The sequence below is a fragment of the Rosa rugosa genome, chromosome 3, assembly GCF_958449725.1.
Source record: "Rosa rugosa chromosome 3, drRosRugo1.1, whole genome shotgun sequence".
Lineage (NCBI taxonomy): Eukaryota > Viridiplantae > Streptophyta > Magnoliopsida > Rosales > Rosaceae > Rosa > Rosa rugosa.
In genome coordinates this window covers 13,361,445-13,386,171 of record NC_084822.1, presented here as the reverse complement: position 1 = coordinate 13,386,171, position 24,727 = coordinate 13,361,445, and the positions used below count along the sequence as shown (strand labels likewise).

Genomic DNA, 24,727 nt, shown 5'->3' with positions numbered 1-24,727 from the left:
AGGTGGCCGGAAACCGCCGGAAAACACCACCACAGTGGCGGCACCGCCGCCAAACCAAACTCGGAATTTGACAAAACTCCCAACACCAAAGTTCTTCATCTCAACCCCAATTTCAACTTTCATAACTACAACAACGTCCAAATATGAACCAATCGATCGAATTTTACCTTAGAAGCCGACGGATCCGATGAACCCTAGTTTTGAATTCGCTCCAATTCGATCTCCACAAATGAAATCGATGCAAGCCACCTTGGGGGAAATGATCTACGTCCCTTGAAGTGCAGAATCCCTTTTGGAACCACCGCCAAAGGTGGCCGGAGCTGGGAGAACGAAGATCGGCGAATAGAGGCGATTCCGACCTCTACTCGGGTTTTTCTCGACGTTGTAGCACGAGCTGCAGCTCGACCCACCCTCGATTGCTTCCACAGACGTGTAGAGGGCAGCAAGGCGAACACAACCCGCCTTGGATCGAGTCCTATGGTGGCCGGAGGAGGAAGAACGAAGCCGGCGAAGTGGAGGGTGCGACGCAGGCTCGGGAGAGAAGTGACCGAGCTCGGGTTTCCATTTTGGGAAATCTGGGCTCTTTTGCAATTTCCGGATTTTTTTGTCCTTTTATACCAAAATGGAAAGTTTTTCCGAAGCCCATAACTTCTTCATACGAACTCCGATTCTCGCGTTCCGCATGTCCACGAACTCGTATCGACGTGCTCTACAACTTTCGTGAAGGAAGTTTTCGGAGAATCTCAACGTATCAAAAGTCAACCTTGAAACCCCCCTAATTCCACACTTTACGAATAAAATTCGTCCGAAACACTTCCGCTCCTTCCACGAGCCAAGAAACCGTCTGATACCCACAATTTAAATTCCGGAAAATCCTCGGAAAGTAAATACGAAATTCCGGGGCATCACATCCGAAAAGCATCATTCGAAAGTGAAGTTAATCAAATGTGAAATAGTGAAGTCTTTAGCTTGGACCATTTTGAAAAGGAAAAATTTCAAGAACAATACATGAAGATTTGGCCATTGAGAATTAAGGTGCCTTGAGTTCCAAAAATATCATAATGATACCTGTATTTACAAACCCGACACAATTTTAGTATCTGCCATTAATGACTCTGTTATTAGGTATGCCACATGTCTCTTCAAGAATGTTGAGAAAAAAAAAAAAAACTAGTTTGCAACACTAGCAATTGCTATGCACACCCAAAGTTTCTATCTACACCCACTTTCTTCTATTTTCCAAAAACAAGATAATTAACTTACTTGTGACCATTCCTATCCACCATAGGGGCTCTGGCAGGTACCCATATCGATCCTCCGAAACCTTCAACATCCAAAATCAAAACCTAAATCCAAAAATCATAAAAAGAAAGGAATTTGATAATGAATGAGAAGCACACCGCCACGAGTTCCATTGTTGTCAGCTTGTCGGAGAGCCTTCTTCTTAATGATGAAGCTGGAGCCTATGAAGGCGCTTGAGATCACCGCCAATATGAAGCCTTTCAAATTTCTCGAGGACATTTACATTTACATAAAAAGCTAGATGATGATGATGTTAGAGTGGGAGTGGGACTTATTCTACAATGTGTTGCGGAGGAACCTAAAAATCAAAAATGGAATTTTGAACTAAGTTCAGATTCAAGATGGTGATGGACTGATGATGATTCAGAACAGTGTCCCGCGTCATTGAGTCGACTCACCGAGTCGAGGGTGAACTCGACAGACACATTGCTTCACTGACTCTCCCTTACTCTAACAACGAAACCATGATGGAATTTCAGTGTGAGGCCTATCAACATATTCAAAATCACAATTGCCACGAATCGTATCCTGGATTAAATTGCAGACAATCGAGTTAGAAACATGATTAATGGGAGAGAGTATGAAAATACTAAATTATCCTTTAAAAATCAATAATAGTAGAAGTAACAGTGTTATTGACAGCATGTATTAAAAGTGCGTCGGATTTGTAAAGTCAAGTACTAATATAATAAGAGAAAATTAGATATAAATCCAAAAATTCAACCTTTCTATTAGAAAAAACCCATACATACTTTTCTGTTAATTTACACCCAACTCACAATAATAAACCTTCCATATAGTGTATGCCTATAATCAATATTTTTCCTTATTTTCATATATGTCTAATTTGCCTTTTTCGTTTCTCTCAAATAATACATGTCTAATGTACCTACTAAATATGTATATGTATATGTAGGTAGTGCTTAAATAATAGAAACTTTCAAGCTTAATAGAGGTCGACACGCAATGATATATACCACAATCATAGGTATAATATTTTTGTTTATTTGTCATGAGTAGTTTTAAATACACACCCCTATTTTCTTTTTACACATCCCTATTATTTTATATTTCAAATAAGATTTTATAGGTAGGTTAAATGACCAAAACAGACATCTATCATTAGGGAAAAAGAAGAAAAGAAAAAAAAAACTGAATCGCGCCCTAGCCGTCTAACGTCTTCTTTTCTACGTCTCTTTTCCTAAACCTAGCTTAGACGTTGCAATACATCTCTTTTCTCCACAATTCATCACCTGAATTTCGACTATTGATATAATCACATGAATTCTCAATCTTCAACAGAGGTATGTATTCTTCATCTTGTTTAACATTCTCATGTTGCTTAATTGTTTCCAATTGTTGAGCACTTGAAGAGTAACCATAGCTTCTGGGTTGATAAATATTCTGCCCGTTTTAGTGTTAAATTCCTTCTAATCATGTGGTTATGGTGTTGCATCGATTCTTGGTCAAATAAGAAAGAAATGTTCGTTTATAATCAAAAAACTACATCAAGAGTATATAATAGAAAGAAAGGTTCGTTGAAGCATAGAAAGAAAGGTTCGTTAACAATGCTTCTAATCATTGAATTTTTGCTTAATATGATGAATTGTTCTCTTTTGCATTTTAGGATATATAGAACTTAATTTGGCTCCTTGTTTGCATAGTACTGTAACTTTGTTTCATCCTAATCAAGGCTTCGAAGACCTCTGGTCATGCCTCTATGCTTCGAACTTTGTTTCATTCTATTTGTCATGCCTCTATTCTATTTGTCATGCCTCTGGTAACTTTGTTTCATGCCAAATTCTGCCTCTGGTCATGCATTTTAGGATATATAGAACTTAATTTGGCTTAGAACTTCTAGTGCTGCCTCTAATATAGCAAGCCAACCATACATTAGAATTTGACTTCACCTAAATTGAATACAATACAACATGATTTCGATACCTAAATTAATAAGTTTGTGAGCATAAGCATGATTCTTGTAACATAGTGCTTTCTTTTGCAATACTCTTACTTGACCTGCTACTATTCGGTCAAGAGGAAAAGTTTTGACATCTAACTTTTATTGTATTATAGCATGCTGAAGTCCAACAACAGGATGTCTCGACCATATATAGCAGAATTAGAGAAGAATGTCCACGTGATTATACCAATGAATTCACGACGTACCAGGTAATAATTGTTCAAGTTGGAATTTGGATTGTGAGTTGTTATGTATATTAGGTAGTAAGTTGAACGTGTTGTGTACAGGTATTTGAAAGCAAAGCCGCATTGATTCGATGGGTCCTTACGACGGGGAAGAGAAACAATTGTGTCATAGTGATACAGATGTCCAATTTCAGAAACTCGGGCAAGAAAAGAAGGAGACCAAGAATAAGATTCAGTTGTGAGAGGGGTGGAAAGTTTAGAAAGTTTAAGGGAATAACCAAGATGGTTGACAAAAGTACCCAAAAATCTGAAGTAGATAGTAACAAGGCTGATGAACAACAACGCCCGAGGCTGACTTCTACAAAGAAATGTGAATGTCCATTCTTATTAAAAGCCTTTAATATTGGTAGGGATGAGTGGGTACTTGAGGTTGCTTGCGGAATCCACAATCATGTTGCCCCATCATATCTAGAAGGTCATTCCTATGCAGGGCGACTATCTAAAGAAGAACATGAGTTGTTGGTGGATATGTCTAAGCGTTTAATGAGACCCAAGGATATATTGACTTTCATAAAGAGCCGAGATCCAAGTAATACATCAACGATGAGAACTATATACAATGCTAGGTATTTTGCTCGGATTATCGCTAGAGCAGGCAGAACTCAAATGCAACAATTACTAAAGAATTTGCACGATCATCATTATATTGAGCATCATAGAAGCGAAGATCACGTGGTCACTGATTTGTTTTGGTGTCATCCATTCAGTCTTCAAATGCTACGTACATTCCCACATGTACTTATCATGGATTGCACCTATAAGACAAACAGGTATCGTTTTCCACTTTTTGAGATTGTGGGTATTACATGCACTGAGCAAACTTTCAACGTTGCGTTTGTTTACATGTCAAAGGAGGCAGAAGATAATTACAGATGGGCACTTAATAGGTTAAGAACACTTATGGATGAGGATTCTATGCCTGGGGTAATTGTCACTGATCGAGAATTAGCACTTATGAAAGCCACTGAAAATGTCTTTCCCGATACTCATCAGATTTTATGTAAGTGGCACATTGGTAAGAATGTGATGAGAAAATGCAAAGGAAAATTCACAACAAAAGAAGGGTGGGAAGCATTTAATAATGATTGGCATAGCTTGGTGGGAAGTATACAACACAGTTCATATTTGGCATGCGGCCATATATTATCGGTTCGATGGATGTCGAAAATGATGGTAATTGTGGTTTTAGAGTTGTGGCATCAGCTTTGGGATTTGGTAGAAAACATTGGCGTAAAGTGCGAATTGATTTGCTAAATGAGCTAAAAGGCACGCCTGAGCTTTACGAAGCTCTTTATGGAGGACAAAGTGCTGTGGACAAACTTTGTAAACGAATTAACCATTCTGCGTCCAATATTACACCTAAACGGAAATGGATGGATCTACCAGACATAGGGCATTTGATTGCAACTTGTTATGGAGTAGTGGTTGTCAACTTATCAGATGGTCAGTGCTTCACATTTCTCCCATTACGTGAATACAGTGAGGGAAAACCAATGGAAGCAAATTTACGTGAGATTGGCCTTGGATTTGTGAACAACGATCATTTTGTTCAGGTGAGGAGTAACATAGATCAATTTGCTGGTAAATTTCATATATATAATTTTATGTGACTAATGAAACTTTTTTTTTTTTTCAACACAGATATGTTTATTGCTTGGGCACTCATTGCCACCGGTTACACCAAATTGGATTTACCATGCAAATGATAAAGCTAAAAGTTTGTACTTGAAATATCAAGACCGTTTCCAACAATATGATCAATTGCCACATCCTGAAAGAGTGACTAATATATCCTCAGAAACAGTGCAACTTGACGATGACAATGAACTTACTGATGAAATTGTTCAACTTGGTGATGCCACGATATCTAGCAAAGAAGAAACAATGCATCTTGGTGATGACTGAATTGTTAGAAACGTATTGTTGGGTTTATTAGCTAATTGTTCAACTTATATTTATTTATTGAATTTGTATAACATTTTGTTTTTTTTTTTTCCTATCAGTTTTTAGTTTTAATCTTCCAGACCATATTGAATATGTATACATGTTCACCTTACAAACCATATTGAAAGTGTGAATTTTGAAGGACTTGCAAATTAATGTTTGAAAGTTTATATTTTCAAATTTCAATTGATTGATGTCGTAATGGAGCTAGGACAGGCCAAAATTTCCAGCAAAAAATAGAACAAAGTATGTAAAAAAAAAAAAATTACGAAATGTCAATACACTAATATATAATAATTATATTAAATAATTGCCCTAATATAGTCAAATAATAGGATTAAAAAAAGTAAGGGTATTTTAGGTACTTTGGGTTGTGTATCTAGTCAAATATTAGAATGAAAAATTAGATAGGTGGTGTATTAAGTATGGGATGTGTATTAAGAAAATAGGGGTGTGTATTTAAAACTCCTCATTTGTCATAGGTATAATATAATAGAAAACTTAACAAAGAGGTATGATACAAAAAATAATAATAAATTCTAATACAGAGATGTTTTCAAAAACTATCAACATTTAGGCTGTAATCGAATATATAGAAACAAAAAGTAAACCTCCTATATGTAAGATACATACCTGAAATCAAATTATCTAGAAAAAAAGTATTCTAATGATCAGGTACCTTTTTTGGATAAAACTTTTAGGTTGTAATTGGAAATAGCATACATGCCTTACAAATAGAACAACTGTATAGTCTGTTATTAACCAATGTTTGCTTTACTGCCATCTAATAACTATTGTTCTTTTCTTATTTTTTGGTCTAAAATTACTATAGTCAGACATCAAACTGCAAAGAAGGTATTGAGGAACAACACTAGATTAAATCAACATCATAATGTTTCAAAAGAAAAAGAACAGAGGCCAGGAGATTTTCTCTCAACCTAGTTTCTCTCACCCTAGTTCCTCTCCCAAAACCCTAGCACGACAACTTTGCCGCTCTCCCCTACCAGACCAGATCCATCACTTTTCTTCCTCATTCATGGCTTCCATTGACGCTGTCACTGATAGCTTCGCCGCCTCCTTGGCTCTTGCTGAGGGTGGTAAAGCCCCGGACCTTGGAAAGATGGGTGGAGGCCCTGTGCGTAAGTCCTCCCTATCTTTTCTCCTTGGAAAACCTCTTACTCGCAAACCTGTGGACTCTGCTGCCTTCAAATCTCACTTCCTACGAACATGGATGGTGGAAAGAGACTTTAGAGTACAGGAAAGGAAGGATAATCTTTTCGATCTTGTTCTCTTTTGAATCAATCCGAGACAGGAATAAGGTCCGAGACAGGAGTTTGGTGTTTTGATCGTGCTCCGGTCTGTCTGGAGGAGTACGATGGAGTTTTACCCATTACTGAGGTTTTAATGAAACATGTTCGTATCTGGGTTCGAGTGTCAGGCATCCCGCCGCTGTATGCGGAACCTGATAATTTTACTCTCATTGGGAACTTTTTGGGAGGTTTTATGGATTATGACAAGAAAGAATTCCGGAAAGGAGTTATTTGAATTTTCTTCTTACATGATATCTCCAAACCCATTCTCTTTGAACGCAGAATTTTCTTGGCTAAAGGAGTTGAGCCAATTTTGAAATTTCAGTTTGAACACCTCAAGGGTAGATGCTCTCAATGTGGCCTGATTACTCATTTTGGGACCAAGTGTGAGGACCCTAATGCGACAATCTCTACTCCTAGGGTTTTGCACTTTGGCGGCCCCTCTACTGTTGGTGGTTCTTTCTCTTTCTCGGCCCAAGCTAGTCGTGATTTACCTTTATCTTCTCCTTCTTTATTAAAGAAAAAGAAGCCTGTCATTCGAAGAAGGGAAGGATCGGTTTCAAGTTTGGATTCTTCTGCTGGTAACGTGCAAAGTATGGCTGAGGAGGAGACACTGCAGCCAACGACGAATATGGATGAGGTGGAGGTCTTGGGATCGGCCTCCATGGAGGCTGTTCTGAAAGTCATTCCTCCTACTGAAGATGTGTAGATGGAATCTAAGGTTTACAAGAAAAGAAGCAGGAATGGAGGCTGTACCCCCTCCCCAAAGAAGTTTAAAACTATCCTTGGTGGTAAGCTTCTTACTCTTCAAGCAGATGCTTTGGATGCTTTGGGTTTGGTGGAACTTGACAAAGAGGGTGAGCAAGGCATCCTGAAGAAGAAGGTTGGCATACATCTGGGGAGTAAGAATAAGAATCCTCGTCCTCAGAAGATGGTGAGTAGGAATCCCTTGCGTCGTACTTACCCTACTACTGAAACTGTTTAGGAGATTAGCCTTATAGAGAAGGGCAAAGGTAAGCTCTAGGCTTCCTTTTTTCGGTACCTAGCAGTTGAAGCTTCAAGTCTATTGCTATTTAAGTTTAGTTGCTCTAATTGTACACCAATTGAGGTCTTTAGGCGATTAGGGTTACTCTAGCAAGAATTTAGGTAGTGTTGGATTTGCCTTCATTGGCTAGGTCAAAAGTTGTGCTTATTTTGTTCAACAGTGAGGGTTACCTGTCATGTGTTTGGTAGTTTAGACCATCTAAGTTTTATTTGGTATAAGACAGCATATGATGTACGTACCTTCTGGCCATGGATAAGTTAATAAAATTATATCTTTCTCTAAAAAAAAAAAAAAAATCTATGTTTGCTTTCCATTCAAGTGTTTATGTGGAAAAGATAACATACCTATTATATAGAAAAAAAAAAAAAAACATACCACAAAACATAAAAAATCATATATAAACCTTGATCTAGGTATTGATTACTACTTACGAGAGCTTCAATCAAAGATCTAGTTCATCAAGTGTATTTGTTTAGAGCTTGTGGCATATTTAGTAATTTTTGACAAAAATATGTTTTATTTTCTATGTCAGTTAATGAGATTTTGTTTCTCTAATTAACCTATTCCACAGATTTAGGTGTAAAAAAATTATGAATAGGTTTAATCTAATAGGTGTAACTAAATTTGGCTGTAAATTGAAATGTCCCGTATAATAATTTGCAAATTTTAAATATTTTAATTCTGAGCGGGACAAAATCAGTATCTGCCACATGATACTGGTCAACCCTCCTCAAACACTTTTGTCGGAAAAAAAAAAAAAAAAAAAAACCCTCCTCAAACAGTTCTGCTTAAATTATCACGCCAACCATAGGAATCCAAAGTTGGGTCCGTCACAACATTTTGCCGTGTTCCACTTTTCTTCTTTGCTGGCCAATATTCTTTTTCAACTCTATCACGCCTCAATTATTACGCTAACAGAGTAAAATAATAATAAGAAGAAAATAAAAACAAATAAAACAACCTCTGAATATGGATCGGGAACTCCGTCGCCCGTTTGATTTTATCGAGAGGGAGCTCTTTAGAGACTGCTTTGTTAACTCCGGATTCCAGCTATCATTGAATCAAATTCAATGGCCACTCAGCTTGTAGCACCTTCCTCTTCTTCTTCCGCCCTTATCAAGTCTTGGAAATATGATGTCTTCCTCAGTTTCAGAGGTGAAGACACGCGCTACGGTTTTACAAGTCATTTGTATCACTCTTTGGTTCAGAATGGAATTTCAACTTTCAAAGATGACGGTCTTCAGATTGGAGAGGCCGTATCACCAGCGCTTGTCAAACAAATTGAAGAATCAAAGGCTTCTATCATCATCTTCTCTGAAAACTATGCATCATCAGCGTGGTGCTTGGAAGAACTTGTTACAATCCTCCGATGTAAAGAATCAAAGAAGCAAATGATTTTGCCCGTTTTTTACAAGGTGGATTCTTCGGATGTACGTTATCAAACAGGCAATTTCGGCGAGGCACTTACTAAGCTTGAACACAAATTCCATAAGAAGATTCACCAATGGAGGGAAGCTCTTGCTCAAGCAGCAAACTTGCCTGGATGGACTTTCTCGGATGGGTATATTTCTAACTATTTATAGTGGCTTTAGTACCTTTGATCTATGGTTCAAGGCTATCTTCTGTTTATGCCTTTTTTTTTTTTTTTTTCTTCAATGAAATCTGATAAACCTCTCTTTTGATCCCAACCTAGATCCATTACCATAATTTGATTCTGGACTGATAAACTTACACCAAGGACCTGATTCTGATGTCCCCCTTTTCAACCAACCAAAACTTACACCAAGGACCTCTCTTCCTCTCAGTTAATCTTTGCAGTAACTTCTATTATATCAGTTGCAGCATGTGTGGGAACTTTTTAAATTAATAAAAGAAGGATATGTGGGCTATAGCAAAGTCTTACTTCATTAAACATTTGTCTGCTTTAAATTGGCAGGTATGAGTCAGAGTTTATTCATCAAATTGTTGAACACATTTCGTTTGATGTACTAGATCGTATCTATTTGGATGTGGCAAAGTATCCAGTCGGAATAGAGTCTCGTGTACAAGATGTGGCTGAGCTTGTAGGCGTTGGCGGGGATGATGTTCGTATGGTGGGGATATGGGGAACTGGTGGAATTGGTAAAACAACAATTGCTAAAGCTGTTTATAATTCAATTGTTCATAAATTTGAGAGCAGCTGTTTTTTGGAAAATGTGAGAGAAAGCTCAATGCCTTACAGAGGCCTAGTTCAACTGCAAAAGATGCTTCTTTCCCAGATTTTAAGAGGGCAAGAATTAAAGTTGACCAGCGTTGATCACGGGATCATTGTGATAAAGCAAAGGTTGAGGAATAAAAGGGTTCTGTTGGTTCTTGATGATGTGAATCAATTAAATCAGTTAGACAAATTAGCAGGAGGATCTGATTGGTTTGGTTCGGGCAGCAGAATCATCATTACAACACGAGATCACCATTTGCTAATTGCTCATCAGGTCAATTTCATATACAGAGTCAAGAAATTAAATTATCATGAAGCTTCTGAGCTTTTCAGTTGGAATGTTTTCCGAGGACAAAGACCTTCAAATGATTTTGTGAAACTTGCAAATTATGTAGTACGGTATGCTGAAGGTCTTCCATTAGCTCTGTTAGTTTTAGGTTCAATTCTGTGTGGAAGAACTGTTGAGGAATGGCAAGAGGCAAAGGATAGTAACTGGAAATTTTGCAACAGAAGCCTTCACCAAACTCTTAAAATAAGTTATGATGCATTGGATGATCCAGAGAAGGAAGTTTTTCTTGACATTGCATGTTTCTTCAATGGGGAAAATAAGAACCATGTGATACAAATACTAGAAGGTGGTGACCTGAACCCTAAGAATAGTATTAGTGTGCTCCAAGAAAAGGCCTTCATAAATATTAATGAAGAAAATCTCATTTTGATGGACAACTTGCTGGAACAGATGGGAAAAGAAATAGTGCACAATGAGTCTCCAAATGAACCCTCTAAACGTAGCAGATTGTGGTTTCACGAAGATGTTTACGAAGTTCTAACAGAAGGAACTGTGAGTTTAACAACACCTTATATGATTATGATTATGTTATTACATATTTACAAATTTTTTTATTTTTTTTTCAATTACAAATCCTGTTTGAAAATAACATCTTGGAATACTTGCAATTTTATTTGATGAAGAAGTTGCAGTGTTAATACTGTTTATTTTTCATATTAGGGAACCAATAAAATTAAAGGGATAATGGTAAAGTTGCCGGACCCAGATGAGATAGTATTGAGTGCTACAAGCTTCTTAGGGATGAAAAATCTTAAATACTTTATAAATTGTAATGCATCTTTTTCTGGATTGTTCGATTATCTCCCGGACAAGTTACAGCTAATTGACTGGCCTGGTTTTCCATTTCAATGTTTGCCATTAAATTTTATTCCAAAGAAGCTTGTTAAACTCAATATGCCTCGCAGCAGCATGTCACGACTGGGTGAGAGATTCAAGGTATTTTCAAATTTTATTTTATTTATTTATTTATTTTTGAAGAGTTGAGTTTTATAATTAAGCTTGTGAATATGTGTCTTATTATGCCATTCTTTGTTTTTGGTTTTTCTTATAGCTGTCCAAAAGTCTGAGATATATAAATTTGGAAGGCTGCCAATTGCTGAGAGAAATCCCTGATTTATCTGGATTCCCAAATTTAAAGGTCTTAAATCTGAACAACTGTACAAGTTTAGATGAGGTTGGTGATTCTATTGGCCTTGAGAAGCTGGTTGCATTGAGCCTTTCTGGATGCATAAATCTTACTGGACTTCCAACACTTATCTCCTTGAAATCTCTGGAATATGTAAATCTTAAAGGTTGCAAAATGTTCAAGAGTTTCCCTGAAATTGTGCCAGGGATGGAATTCTTGACAAGCTTGGATATATCGGGGACTGCCATCAAGGAATTGCCATCATCAATTGCAAATCTCATTAGCCTTGAAGAGTTAACAATTAGAGGATGTAAAAGCCTTACAAATCTGCCATGCAGCATATTTAAGTTGTGTCATCTATGGTCTCTTGATCTACAGGACTGCTCAAAACTTGTCACCTTTCCAAAGTGGAGTGCAGAATCAGGTTCGGCAGAACCTGACTTGAGTAATCTTAACCTTCGTGGTTGCAATAAGCTTCAAGAAATTCCTGAACTTCCACCAAAAGTAGATTGGGTGAATGCTACTGATTGCATTTCATTGGAACGATTTGCAAAACTGTCAAACATCTTGGAGCATAAAGAGTCACAAATGTTCAAATGTCTCACATTGTTCAACTGTAAAAAATTGTGTGTTAGTCTTTCTCATGGCATGGCAGAGATTGAACATATTTTACTGGATAAGATCTGCTCTCTCTTTCTCTCTTGTACGCAATCTGAATTTGAAGTTGTCTTTCCTGGAAGTGCTGTTCCAAAGTGGTTCAACCACCATGAAGATTTGAAGGCGCGAGGTGATACATCTGAATTTTCTTTTGAAATCCCTCGAAATTTCAAAGTAGGGACCAAAGGGTTGGCTATCTGTGCTGCAGCTGCTTCTGTTGAAGAAATTAACTCAAAAGAACAAGAATCTGCATATAATAATTGCTCTTTTGCCGTCAGAATTGACATTGATGAAGAGAGCATTGTTACGCGTTCTTTTAGTTTTGAAGCAAAAGACATGCACTCAGCTCATATGTGGCTGCTCTATATTCCATTCATTAAGTTTGCCTATCGTCGATCCCTGCCTTTTTGCTGCCGAGTTAGATTGGAACAGACTAGCCAAGGTTCAGTGAGCTGTAAAAGCTATGGTGTCCACCTTGTAAATACAAAAGCTGAATCTGAAGACGAAGATGATGAAAAATTGGAAGATGATTACCTTCTAGATGATGAAAGTGATGAAGATATGAAAGAGTAGTACTTCTGCTATGAAGAGCGTGAGATCCCTTCTGATAAAAATATCGTCAGAACATGGAAGGTCATTTGCAGTCATATCATACAACAATATGAAGAGCATGAGATCCCTCCAAAACATTAGTCTTGACTTTTGCGGAAGGCTGGAGAGTTTCCCAGAAATTGTGGGAGAGATGAAATACATGACATCCTTGAGTCTAATGGACACTGCCATCAAAGCTTTGCCTTCATCCATTGGAAATGTAATTGACCTTCGGATGTTGAAGGTGCATGATCGTCAAAACCTTACTACCTTGCAGCATTTTTGAATTGCAAAATTTAGAGACGGTTTATTTGCTGCAGTGTCCAAAACTCGTAACATTCCCAAATAAGGTGGACTGTGAAGTGCTTCCAACTTGCCCAGAGGTTTCACATGATGACCGTGACTCTGTATCAGGATGCAGTTCATTGGATCTGGACAATTTGGCACTTCCGTGGCTTCAATTCACTGCGAGAGGATGCAATTTATCTAATTTTGATTTCCTCGCATCCCTTGATTGTGCATCCACTTTACGTGCACTTGATTTATCAGGAAGCGGAATGCATCAACAAATTTGTCAACTTGTGGGTATTGCATTATTGCTATGGATCACAATAGAACAAATTCATCTGATATTCACCTTTACTCTGTTTATTGGCCATGTCAGAGATGCAGATGCTATTGGTCTCATAATACTATAATAGGTCCTTATTGGACCTTTTTACTTGTAATGTAATAATCTAATACTAGTCCTGAACTATGATGAAATCTACGAGATTGTGAAAGGAAACTGAGTGATGATGGTGATTAGAAAGTTCTGAAGTATAATGAAATCTCAGATCTGTAGCTACTTACTGAGTTAATGAGTACCGCTGGCACTGCATGTGCTCGTATTAATCACTGAGCAAGTGAAACGAAAAAAGCATAAAATGAAATCCAACACTGGTTTCAAGCGGATATGCCGTATGCGGATATGTTGGTAGTTGCTATATAAACAGGAATACAGGATGACCCCACATTAGGACTCATCTCTGCATTCCTCAATAAAGAGTTTGCACAGTTGATCTTTGCACAAACGTTTGATTTGTACAAATTAGTTCCTCTTTTGTTTTTTTGAAGCTGTTTATATCTTTAACTTTCTCTGGTTGGCAGATTTGGGTTCACGGGAACAGGTTTGAATCATTTCTTGCTGCTGTGGTGGTTTTGGAGGACAGGACAGCTAGCTATTTCATCAATGACGTTAGATCATTATATCAAAACCTGAGCGCAAGATATAAATTTTGGTCCAGCAAAAATTGTAAATAAATATACCCAACATAATTTCGCTCTATTTTATTGACAAAAATAGAGTTTTTATTATGTTAGGTTCGACCCATTCAAGATAAAGAAAATCTCTTAATTACAATCCCTTGTTTTACATGTTGTCTATGTACCCCACAAGGGATCAAGCCACTCGTAGTTTCAGAGTTTGTTACTTTGGGGTTTCGACATATAGATTACCTGTCAAAATATTTTGGTTAGATATTTGGGTGAATTTGGTTTTGAAAAAACCAGTGATTCAGTTTAAGCTGTGGATGGATCCAGATATAAATCCAAATTGCTTACATCCATTCAAACCATTTTAGTTCGAAGTTATTTTTAGGTATTTGGGATTTCTTGGTTTTGCACCAAAACGATTTCATTTTAAGTTTCGAAGTTTGTTTGTTTTTTTTTTTTTTTACAAAACTAAAGCTCGAGTATTTTGATCTGGACACCTATAGCATCATGCTTCGCTGAACTCTTCAAATGGGCCCAAATTTTGAAATGGGCTTCTTTTATGTTTCCTTGTGAATCATGTTCCTCGATCCATAAAGTTTTCTCAGCCCCAAATTTGATATGAAAACCCTCATCAATGTACGGAGTGAAACTCCAAGTCTCAATTTAGATATCTAAAACCCGGAGACATGCATTTCGGGCACCAGATTTTAAAATGGACAGCCGCCGCAAAAGCCCAAATTTGGCAAGGACACCCGAGAAAAGATTGTAGGAGGCCCAAAACTGAAAAGATCCTCTCAGGAGTATTTGCCGCTTTGGAGCGTCCTTGTTCACTCTGGGTGTCCGAATTTTCTGCCGCATTTTATCGAACAAGTGGTGTGCGGCGTTATTGTTCTTCAATAGCAAAAAAAAGGCGATCACACTCAAAAGCTTGCTTCTTGTTTTCTGTTTGCACGTGCCATTGAAGGGAAAGCACTCCGCATTTCATCGGGGTCTGGTAATCAAAGCACTTGTTCACTCTTGTTTTTTTATCTCTTCTTCTTTTAAATTCTTGCACTTGTTGGTTTGTTTGAATTGGTGCTTTGGAAAGGAAATTTGGAGGTTGGGACTGGTTTTTTGGCTTTGGTGTTTCGAAAAAACACAGGGAGGATAAGGAATTGTGTATTGGTGCTTTGGTCCTTTTCTTCTTCAATAATTCTCAGCGAAATTCAGTAGTGAACTTCAGTAGTGATGGTGCTTGCTTCTGAGTAAATGAAGGCAATTCTAAATGGTCTTGACTTTTACCTTTCCAAAATATACCAATTCACCATCTTTTGTAAATCGAACTCAGTGGCTGGCTACTCAATGCTTGGTAGTTGCCTATCGAACTCTCGGCAACAACTTAGGTTTGGAAACTACTGAACAGTACCATGTGTTTAAAAGCCAGCCACAAAGAAAGTTCAGTAGCGACCAAACTTGCCAAACGGTGTTTCAATTCTATCGGAGTTAACCTGTGGTGGGTCCAGGGAGAATATTGGACTGTGCATTTTCAGTTTCCCTTGAAAATTTATTTGACCATTTTTTCTTGCTTATGTTGCAGGTGCTAACGCAGTTGAGTTCATCATCAACCACGCTGAAGTTTCAATAGCTTTTGTTCAAGAGAACAAAATCCCTGCTGTGAGTTATTTTCCAACCTATTATGTCATTGTCATAACTAGATATATGTTTGAAGCCACTGATGTATTATATTTTGGTACTAGAACCTTCATAATCCAATTTTGTTGTACTAAACATGATATAAATGCAAAGACCAGCTTGCCTTGTATATTTTGACCCTTTGATTGTTATATTGGTTTCTTCCTATTATGGCACTCTGTTTATATAAAATTTATTCCCCTCTCCTTTTCATGTTGTCAACAGACCATATACTTTTCCTTACAGATAGTGTGGTAAACAACTTAACACAGTTAGATATTTCAATATTCTAGCTTTTTAAGATATTCTATCTTCATGTTTCCAAATTAGTGCTTATTCTGCCTCTTCAAAAGGAAAAAAAAAAAAAAATTGTCACAGAATAGCTCCTGTAAGCTGGCATAAGTTGTTTTGGGTGCAATCTGGTGATGGATTTCACCAGGTCCTGTACCTATGTTTGGTCTATGGGACAGTTTTAAATTATAGATGTACCTCATTTTAAATAAACTAGCAGAGAACAGTTTGGTCATGGAGATTTAGTAGTTTTGTTACTGAAAAGGTCAATACAAGACTATTTTCATTTTTGTAGCACTATCAATATGAAATTAGTTCCTCATTCTCAAATGAAATATTTAATCCTTAATCTGTTTCATACATGTATGCTCTGCCTGTTTAAAATGCTAGTTTTGCCAAGACAAAAGTTTAAATCACGTGGATGCAACCCAATTTAGTGAGCAGTTATAGTCAATTGTAACATGTTCAAGATTTGTTGTTTTTGCCAAGACAACATGTGAGGACGTCATTCTCCAAGACGGTTTTGTCTAGGAATAAAATATTTCGTTTCGCAACAAGCTTGTTAAACCAATTCGTTGCTTTCTATTTGGTGTTGTTAGTGGTGTTAACTGTGACAGTATGAGTAAAGTTGGGGTTTGTACCGACCTCAACTGGGGGAGATTTATACTTTCATTTTGGTAGAAATTGGACCCCATATTAGATCAAATTATGCTGGAATCTTTGTGCTTGGCCATCAAATTACAGATTTTCTACCTACTAATTAAACTAAGGGTACTAATACAATTTTGAGTAAAGTCGTCCTGTGAAAGCAGATTTATTTTATAGTTTATATTTTTTTCCAAAGTAACTTCGTTGAGGTATTACATACAGCTGTAGTTGCCTTAATATGAATTTGTGTTTATTGGTATCGTTTTCTTTTGTGAAATTTTTCTCATTTTTTGCGTCAGTAGTTCAGAGATAATAACAGACATTTGTAGCAAAATAGAGGACTGACATCTGAACAATAATGCTATTGCAGGACTACTGGAAAGTTATTGCCCCAAACAGTGATCGACCGCATAAGTAATATATACTGATGCACATCTGGAGATTGGAAAGCTGTAATTAGTACTAATGCGGCAATGTTGGTAAAGCATTGTCTATGGACCAAATGTGACGAATACAGGTTACATTTTAGACTCTCCCCTTTTGTTTTTTTTTTTTTTGAGGGAAAGACTCCCCTTTTTTATATCTTTTGGAGTTTCAAAATAGTTTGTAATAATTAATATCAACTCTGTTTGGCAGTCCGAACCGACTAATGTTGAAGAATCAGCGGATGAGTTGTGGTCAGGGGTGAATTCTCCATTTGTGTGGATATAGTAGTTGAACTAGTTTACCAAGCCTGGTTCCATGTAACTAATACATGAAAAATTGCATTATGGAAAGCGATATTAAATTTGTTTTCGAAGTTTGATCTATTGCACTAGTCCACCAAATTCTTTCAAGGTCTTTCTATTTTCTGAGTTTATAGCATGGTTATCTGAAATTACTTCCCCCTCATTCAAAACTGAAAAATTCAGATCATGATTGTGTTGATCGATCTTTCAAGGTCTTTCTATTTTCTGAGTTTATAGTATTGTTATCTGAAATTATTTCCTTATTCAAAAGTAAAAAGTTTAGAATTGTGTTGATCAATCACCAAACATATATTTTTGGTGTCTGATTTAGAATGATATATACTTGAAGGCATGATTTAAGAAAAGTGAGATTAAGTTTTTCATATGCAGTGTCCAATTATTTTTACGTAATTGCAATGATTTTCTTTTTCATTTGATCAGTTTCTTGTTGAGTACCACTACATTATAATTAACTTGAGAAATATTTGCCCTTGTTTTTTTGTTATCGTAAAATTTATGCCTAAATTTGTTCCTGCAGGTATTGCGAATAGAGTTTCCTCTGGTGGAACCATACCCTGTTCCAATATGCATATAAGTTAGGCAGCTCATCAGTTGGCATTTTCATTGGCAGTCTTATTCTAAGCTACTGAAAGGTTTAAATAACAAGAAGTTGGTGTATCTGAAGAAGTCTCTTCCACAAGACAAAGCACAAGCTTGAGTTTAAAAAGGTCAGTAATAGAATCCTGAGACTGTTTTCCCCCCAATTGTCAATTTTGTTTACCAATTTGCTTGGTTGCTTTGGATATTATTTATTTGTCCTTGTGGTCAAGTGTGTTTCCGAGGCAACCAGCCTCGTCCAACTTTACCTCAGAATACGAAAAACTTTCCCGTAAGATAAGCAGGTGTTGGAAACTATGAGTAGAAGGTGTTGCTTTATTGCTATGGTTTACAATAAAACAAATGCATATATTATTCGCTTTTACTCTGTTTATTGGTCATATCAGAGATGTAGACGCTATTGGTCTCATAAGTCCTTATTGGACCTTTTTACTTGTAGTGGAATAATGTATTACTAGTCCTTAACTATCATAAAATCTCAGACTCAATTTGATTTCAATCAAGATTCGCAAAGAGAGGAAACTAAGAGTTCTGAACCATTATGACATCTCAGATCTGTAGCTATTATTGACCAAAAAAAGAAGAAGATCTGTAGCTATTTATTGATGGAAGACTCTATGAGTCAATGGGAACCAAAGTAATATCAGAGTTTGGGCTTGGACGAACTGAATTTGTTGAGAGTTGAAGGACAATATTTTAGTGTGAATCCGTTGAGAACCAAAGTAATATCAGAGTTTGGGCTATGACGAACTGAATTTGTTAAGGATTGAAGGACAATATTTTGGTTTGATTGAGCTGATGTAGAGGTAAGTAGTAGAGGTAAGTAACTTATGTAGAACATTGAGGTGCCTTGTTGATTTACACAACTTCCGTTTTTATAAAAGATATTTCCTTCTCCTTTTCTTGTTTTCTATTATCACGTGGTATTCTTTGTACAGATTCTATCTTGCCTACCAAGTACCAACTGTTCTATACATTTAAAAAGTAGATGATAAGCTATTTCTTTGAATACTTGATGTTTGAGGTGCAAGTTGTTAGGATTGTGTATAAGTTGACTGCATATCATAATTAATATATACTTTAATCAGTTTAAATCATAGTGAAGATTGAGGAAATTAAACAAGGTTGAGTATTTAACTCAACGTGCTTTCTCACCTTAATTCATGATATATGTGTTTGGCCTATGAGATGTCGAGTATGAATGCTTTTGTGGTCATTCAAATGACCTTAATTTTCTAAATCAGCTACCACAGCACATCAGAAGCAGATATATATGAAAAGAAGAGATCTACATTTCATCAGTTTCTTAAATCGTGCTGGCCTTACTGAAAGCTGTGGTTGGTTCCCCTGGACAACTATTGAAGCATGGCTTGAGTTGGTCCCAGAACTGGGATATGATGCAATTTCTAGTGTGCCATGTGGAGAGATTTGTTTGAGAGGAAAAACCTTGTTTTCTGGTTATCACAAGCTGCAAGATCTAACTAAAGATGGGCTGTTGGAGTTGCTGGAGGGGTTTTGGAGTCACCGCGGCAGTTTCTTAGGTATCAGACACCATGGCAGTTATGGGATTGATCATGTATGTTAAATCAAGTCACATGTATTGTGAATGCTACTGAGCTTATACAAAGTAGAATCATAGCCAAAAAAAAAGAAAAAAAAAACAGAATCATAGCGTATCATATTTTTATTCATTTTTCAGTCTGTTAATTGGAACTTGGAAGAAGTTAATATAAGAAAACAGGTCAAATGGCCCGAAAAGAAAAATGGGTAAAAATTGAAAAAAGTGTAAACGAAAAATGGCCCATACAAGTCTTGAAACTGTGAGCTTTGCGTTACTGGCATAATGCTTTAACCAGCTGAGCTAATATGCCAGTTGATAAGTTGGATAATAATTAGATACAAGGAGTGAATATGGTAGTGGGATATGAGCACTTAGAAAGGCTCACTGGTGTGATTCGATTCAAATTGTTAGTATGAGATGATGGCTGAAACTCTGTTTTCACTGGCATTGACTATTAAGAGGAACCCAAGCGGTCAAATGCTTGGTCAACGCCAAGTCGACGAGAAGAAGGTACTTTCCATTTCCATTTGAGCAATGGCAGCAACCCATTGAAACCCAGGAGCTCAATTTTGCTAATAGGAAATACTAATGCCAATTTTGTTTAATGCAAAATGACAGGCGGGTCCATATGTGTGGACTACATATCAAGAGGTGTATGATGCAGCCATTCGTGTGGGTTCAGCCATCGGGTTCAGCTACCACAGCACATCAAGAGATCTACATTTCATCAGTTTCTTAAATCGTGCTGGCCTTACTGAAAGCTGTGGTTGGTTCCCCTGGACAACTATTGAAGCATGGCTTGAGTTGGTCCCAGAACTGGGATATGATGCAATTTCTAGTGTGCCATGTGGAGAGATTTGTTTGAGAGGAAAAACCTTGTTTTCTGGTTATCACAAGCTGCAAGATCTAACTAAAGATGGGCTGTTGGAGTTGCTGGAGGGGTTTTGGAGTCACCGCGGCAGTTTCTTAGGTATCAGACACCATGGCAGTTATGGGATTGATCATGTATGTTAAATCAAGTCACATGTATTGTGAATGCTACTGAGCTTATACAAAGTAGAATCATAGCCAAAAAAAAAAAAAAAAAAAAAACAGAATCATTGCATATCATATTTTTATTCATTTTTCAGAAAACAGGTCAAACGGCCCGAAAAGAAAAATGGGTAAAAATTGAAAAAAGTGTAAACGAAAAATGGCCCATACAAGTCTTGAAACTGTGAGCTTTGCGTTATTGGCACGATGCTTTAACCAGCTGAGCTAATCTGCCAGTTGATAAGTTGGATACGAATTAGATACAAGGAGTGAATATGGTAGTGGGATATGAGCACTTAGAAAGGCTCACTGGTGTGATTCGATTCAAATTGTTAGTATGAGATGATGGCTGAAACTCTGTTTTCACTGGCATTGACTATTAAGAGGAACCCAAGCGGTCAAATGCTTGGTCAACGCCAAGTCAACGAGAAGAAGGTACTTTCCATTTCCATTTGAGCAATGGCAGCAACCCATTGAAACCCAGGAGCTCAATTTTGCTAATAGGAAATACTAATGCCAATTTTGTTTAATGCAAAATGACAGGCGGGTCCATATGTGTGGACTACATATCAAGAGGTGTATGATGCAGCCATTCGTGTGGGTTCAGCCATCGGGTTCAGCCATCAGAAGCCATGGTGTCAATCCTGTAAGTCACACCTCTCCACTTATGTGTTTATGTATGTGTGTGTGTGTGTAACATTTTTATGGAAGAAAATGTGTTCTTGGTAATATAGGTGTATGTGTTATAGAGTTGATGGTAGTGGTAGTGAGAATAGTAACTGTGAAATGGAAAGATATTGTTTTTTTATTTTATATTGTTTCAATGTTTTCCGGGAGATAATTGTGGTATATAACTATATATGGATCAAATTGCCCCCAGTGGATTATTGCAATGGAGGTAATATTAATACTGTCATGTTTTCCTTTTCATCTTTGTGGATATTATGCAAGAGACTTGAATGAAGAAATGCTATGTTGACTGTTGGGAGCACATTTTCGTGACTGGTGGAAGGATTGAACAACTGAATCTGATATTGGGGACTGAATCTTACTAGAAAGATTGCGACTTTTTAGCCTTATACTTGTGTGTGTGTGTGTGTTTTTTTTTTTTTTTTACAGGCCTGTGACAGCCATGCCATTACATATGTTCCACTTCATGACACCCTTGGTATGCTTCCTTTTCTTTTTCAAGAATTCTTAGTGCATTGTAATATTTTCCAGTGGCAGATAGTGAACTTCAATAATGGTGCTCGAGTTTGATTAACTGAAGGGAAATTCTAAATTGTGTTAACTTTTTCCTTTTCAAAATCTGCCACTTTGCCATCATTTGTAAATCTGGATTGAGCTGTGTTCAGCGGCTGGCTGCTGAATGCTTGATAGTTGTCTATCGGAAACTACTGGACAGTAACAAGTGTTTGCTAGCTAGCCATAACAAAAGTTTAGTAGCCAACCACTAAACATGCCAAACAGTTTTTGAATTCTACAGGTATAAGGGGAAGTTTTGGGAAAAAAGTTGTGGGGGGTCTAGGGAGAAAATTGGAAGGTGCATTTTCAGTTTCCCTTGAAATTTATTTGATTGACATTTCATGGTTTCTGTTGCAAGTGCTAATGCAGTTGAGTTCATCATCAACCGTGCTGAAGTTTCAATAGCTTTTGTTCAAGAGAACAAAATCCCTGCTGTAAGTTATTTTCCAAACTATGTGTTATTATCATAAGTTCATAACTAGATATTTGTTTTAACTTTGAAGCTGCTGATGTCTAATATTTTGGTACTAGAACATTCATAGTCCAATTGAGTTGTAGTAAACATGATATAAATACAAAGACCAACTTGCCTTGTATACTTGATGGTTAATCTTAGTTCCTTTCCTAATATGCACTCCATTTATATAAATTTGTTTCCCTCTCCTTTTCCTGCTTTCTAAGATCCTTACATGGTAATTTTTTTCTGCAGATTATATCAATCCTTCCAAACTGTTCTACGCATTTAAAAAGTAGGTCATATACTATTTCCGTAAATACTTCCAAATTTAAAGGCCAAGTTGTTAGGATTGAATCTATGGTATACATCTGCGGTGTTCAGTAATTGTCAGCTTCACAAATGTTTCTGGCACTCAAAAGAAGGAAGCAGAAGAACTGGGGGTATCTTGCTTTTTGTGGGAGGAATTCCTTCAGTTGGTAACTTCTCAACACTGTTTCTCAGTTAAGTTCTTGTTTTCAGTAAAGGATTGGCCATTAACTTTTAACAATATAAAATCATATATTATCTTTCATATTCTCAGGGAAATTCAGATTCTGAACTACGTCCAAAACAGAGGACCGCTGTGCGCACAATAATGTATACAAGTGGAACGACTGGAGAACCAAAAGGCGTAATCGTTACTAATGCAGCATTAATGTCAGAAGAATTGTCAATAGACATATACTTTTCCTAACAGATAGAGTGGTAAATAACTTGACACAGTTAACATCTTCAATTTTTTAGCTTTTTATTCTATCTTGATGTTTCTGAATTAATGCTTACTCTGCCTCTCTAAAAAAAAAAAAAAAATAAGAGAGGCAGAATAGCTCCTGTAACTTGTCCCGAGTTGTTTGGGGGTGTAATCTGGTGATTAATTTTCACCAGGTCATGTACCTATGTTTGGTCTATTGCATAGTTTTGAAGCATAAATGTACCTCATTTATATGTGAAGAGGCAAATAGACTTGTAGAGAACATGTTTTGGTCATGGAGATTTAGTAGTTTTGTCACTGAAAAGGCCAATATAAGGCCGATTTTGTTTTGGATTTTGTAGCATCATCAATATGAAATTATTTCCTCATTATTAAATGAAAATTGCGATCCTTGTTCTGTTTCCATACATATAAGTGGTGCCTGTTTAAATGCTTTCATGTTTTCTGAAGTTACAGACGGATATCTTAACATCCTAACTTTTATCTGGTCGGCAGATTTGGGTTTATGAGAACAGCTTCAAGTCATTTCTTGTTGCTGTGGTTGTTCCTGACAGAAAGGCCTTGGAGGACTGGGCAGCTGAGCATCATTTGACTGATGACTACAAATCATTGTGTCGAAACATGAAGGCAAGAAAATACATTTTGGATGAGCTCAATAGTATGGGTCAGAAACAGCATGTGCTTCATCCCTGTTTCATGCTATGTTGCTTAAGTTTAGTCATCTGACTTAAAAGACATTTTTATTGCAGCTTCGAGGGTTTGAGTTGTTAAAAGCAGTTCATTTGGAGCCAAACCCCTTTGACATAGAGAGGGATCTCATGACTCCAACTTTCAAACTGAAAAGACCGCAATTACTCAAATATTACAAGGTATGATTTTCTACTTAGATAAGAAAAGGTTGGAACTTTGATAAGTTAATCCTAAATATGTATGTTGAATTATATCATCTGCAGGACCAAGTTGAAAAACTTTGTAGTGGAGCGAAGGGTGGAAAATTATAAGAACAGAGCTGGAAGCAACTATTGGATAAATCTAGCTACATCACTTTCCCAAAATTTCGATTGCCTGATCTTTTGTTGATGAAAAACTACATACGACTGTAAAAGAATATCTAGCCGGGATTTACCCATATTGACATTTGTTCTTAGTTTGTGTATAGATAAGTAAAGATCGTATGAAATTTTAATGTTTATTCTTTCATCCAAGATAAAATATTTCTTGTTTATTCTAGAATTCGTGTTGATCCCAAATGTTGTGCTTGCATTTAACGAGGTGTAACATTTAGTTGATCATTTCAGATGATGAAATTAGTGTGCTACTTACTCCGAAAGCGATTAAAATCATGTGCTTTTCTTTTGGGGACAACTTCTGAAACCCTAAGGTCAAAATTAACAAAAGACTTGACAATTGTGAAATTAGAGCTACATAAATATGTCTTTAACCAACTGTTTCGCTTTAACCAGCAGGTAGCAGTGAACTTAATTGTATAAAAGTATGGGTTAAGTAATCAACAATAAAGTTTTACTCTCAGAAAAGAAAAAAATCAACAATAAAATTAGTTTTTTAATTTTAGAATCAATAACTGAGCAAGTATTTTAAATCCACACCGAATTAAACTTAGGTATTAAAATAATAAAAAATAAAAGTACTTAGTGTCATGTTTTTCGAAAAAGAAGAAAGCAATGAGTCCTACTTCTGCAACCCATAAAAAGAAGAAATTCTTTGAACTAAAATTATGTTCT

At 36.7% G+C, this 24,727-nt stretch overlaps 2 protein-coding genes and 2 long non-coding RNA genes across 19 annotated transcripts; all 4 read left to right on the top strand.

Annotated features, from left to right (window-relative positions):
• The first annotated feature begins 8,879 nt into the window (after nt 1-8,879).
• Nucleotides 8,880-12,980, top strand: LOC133737268 (disease resistance protein RPV1-like). Its single transcript, XM_062164865.1, has 5 exons — nt 8,880-9,370; nt 9,746-10,847; nt 11,016-11,291; nt 11,407-12,771; nt 12,806-12,980. Exons 1-4 carry the CDS (start codon nt 8,880-8,882, stop codon nt 12,709-12,711), a joined length of 3,174 nt encoding a protein of 1,057 aa, XP_062020849.1. The 3' UTR covers nt 12,712-12,771; nt 12,806-12,980.
• A 1,710-nt stretch (nt 12,981-14,690) lies between these two features.
• LOC133736094 (uncharacterized) lies at nt 14,691-20,195 on the top strand. Of its 6 annotated transcripts, none has more exons than XR_009859407.1 (5): nt 14,691-14,977; nt 15,560-15,636; nt 16,964-17,110; nt 17,230-18,049; nt 19,184-20,111. It is a non-coding gene; the product is annotated as an uncharacterized LOC133736094 (long non-coding RNA). The 6 variants fall into 6 exon arrangements; XR_009859406.1 differs by lacking the exon at nt 14,691-14,977 and adding an exon at nt 20,119-20,195 and having other exon boundaries at nt 15,504-15,636; nt 19,184-20,010; XR_009859411.1 differs by lacking the exon at nt 14,691-14,977 and adding an exon at nt 18,493-18,745 and having other exon boundaries at nt 15,504-15,636.
• A 21-nt stretch (nt 20,196-20,216) lies between these two features.
• On the top strand, nt 20,217-23,385 carry LOC133736090 (probable CoA ligase CCL6). 11 transcript variants are annotated; one of them, XR_009859404.1, is made up of 8 exons: nt 20,217-20,967; nt 21,076-21,178; nt 21,652-21,700; nt 21,888-22,018; nt 22,147-22,211; nt 22,487-22,526; nt 22,616-22,710; nt 22,815-23,378. XR_009859404.1 is itself a non-coding variant. In XM_062163526.1 (8 exons), exons 3-8 carry the CDS (start codon nt 21,086-21,088, stop codon nt 22,965-22,967), a joined length of 495 nt encoding a protein of 164 aa, XP_062019510.1. In that variant the 5' UTR covers nt 20,217-20,470; nt 20,631-20,967; nt 21,076-21,085; the 3' UTR covers nt 22,968-23,376. The 11 variants fall into 11 exon arrangements, 5 of the variants coding, with proteins under 5 accessions (XP_062019510.1, XP_062019509.1, XP_062019511.1 ...); XM_062163526.1 differs by lacking the exon at nt 21,888-22,018 and having other exon boundaries at nt 20,217-20,470; nt 20,631-20,967; nt 22,815-23,376; XM_062163525.1 differs by lacking the exon at nt 21,888-22,018 and having other exon boundaries at nt 20,217-20,505; nt 20,631-20,967; nt 22,815-23,376.
• A 97-nt stretch (nt 23,386-23,482) lies between these two features.
• LOC133736096 (uncharacterized) lies at nt 23,483-24,315 on the top strand. The gene is made up of 3 exons (XR_009859416.1): nt 23,483-23,649; nt 23,735-23,854; nt 23,939-24,315. It is a non-coding gene; the product is annotated as an uncharacterized LOC133736096 (long non-coding RNA).
• The last annotated feature ends 412 nt before the right edge of the window (nt 24,316-24,727 follow it).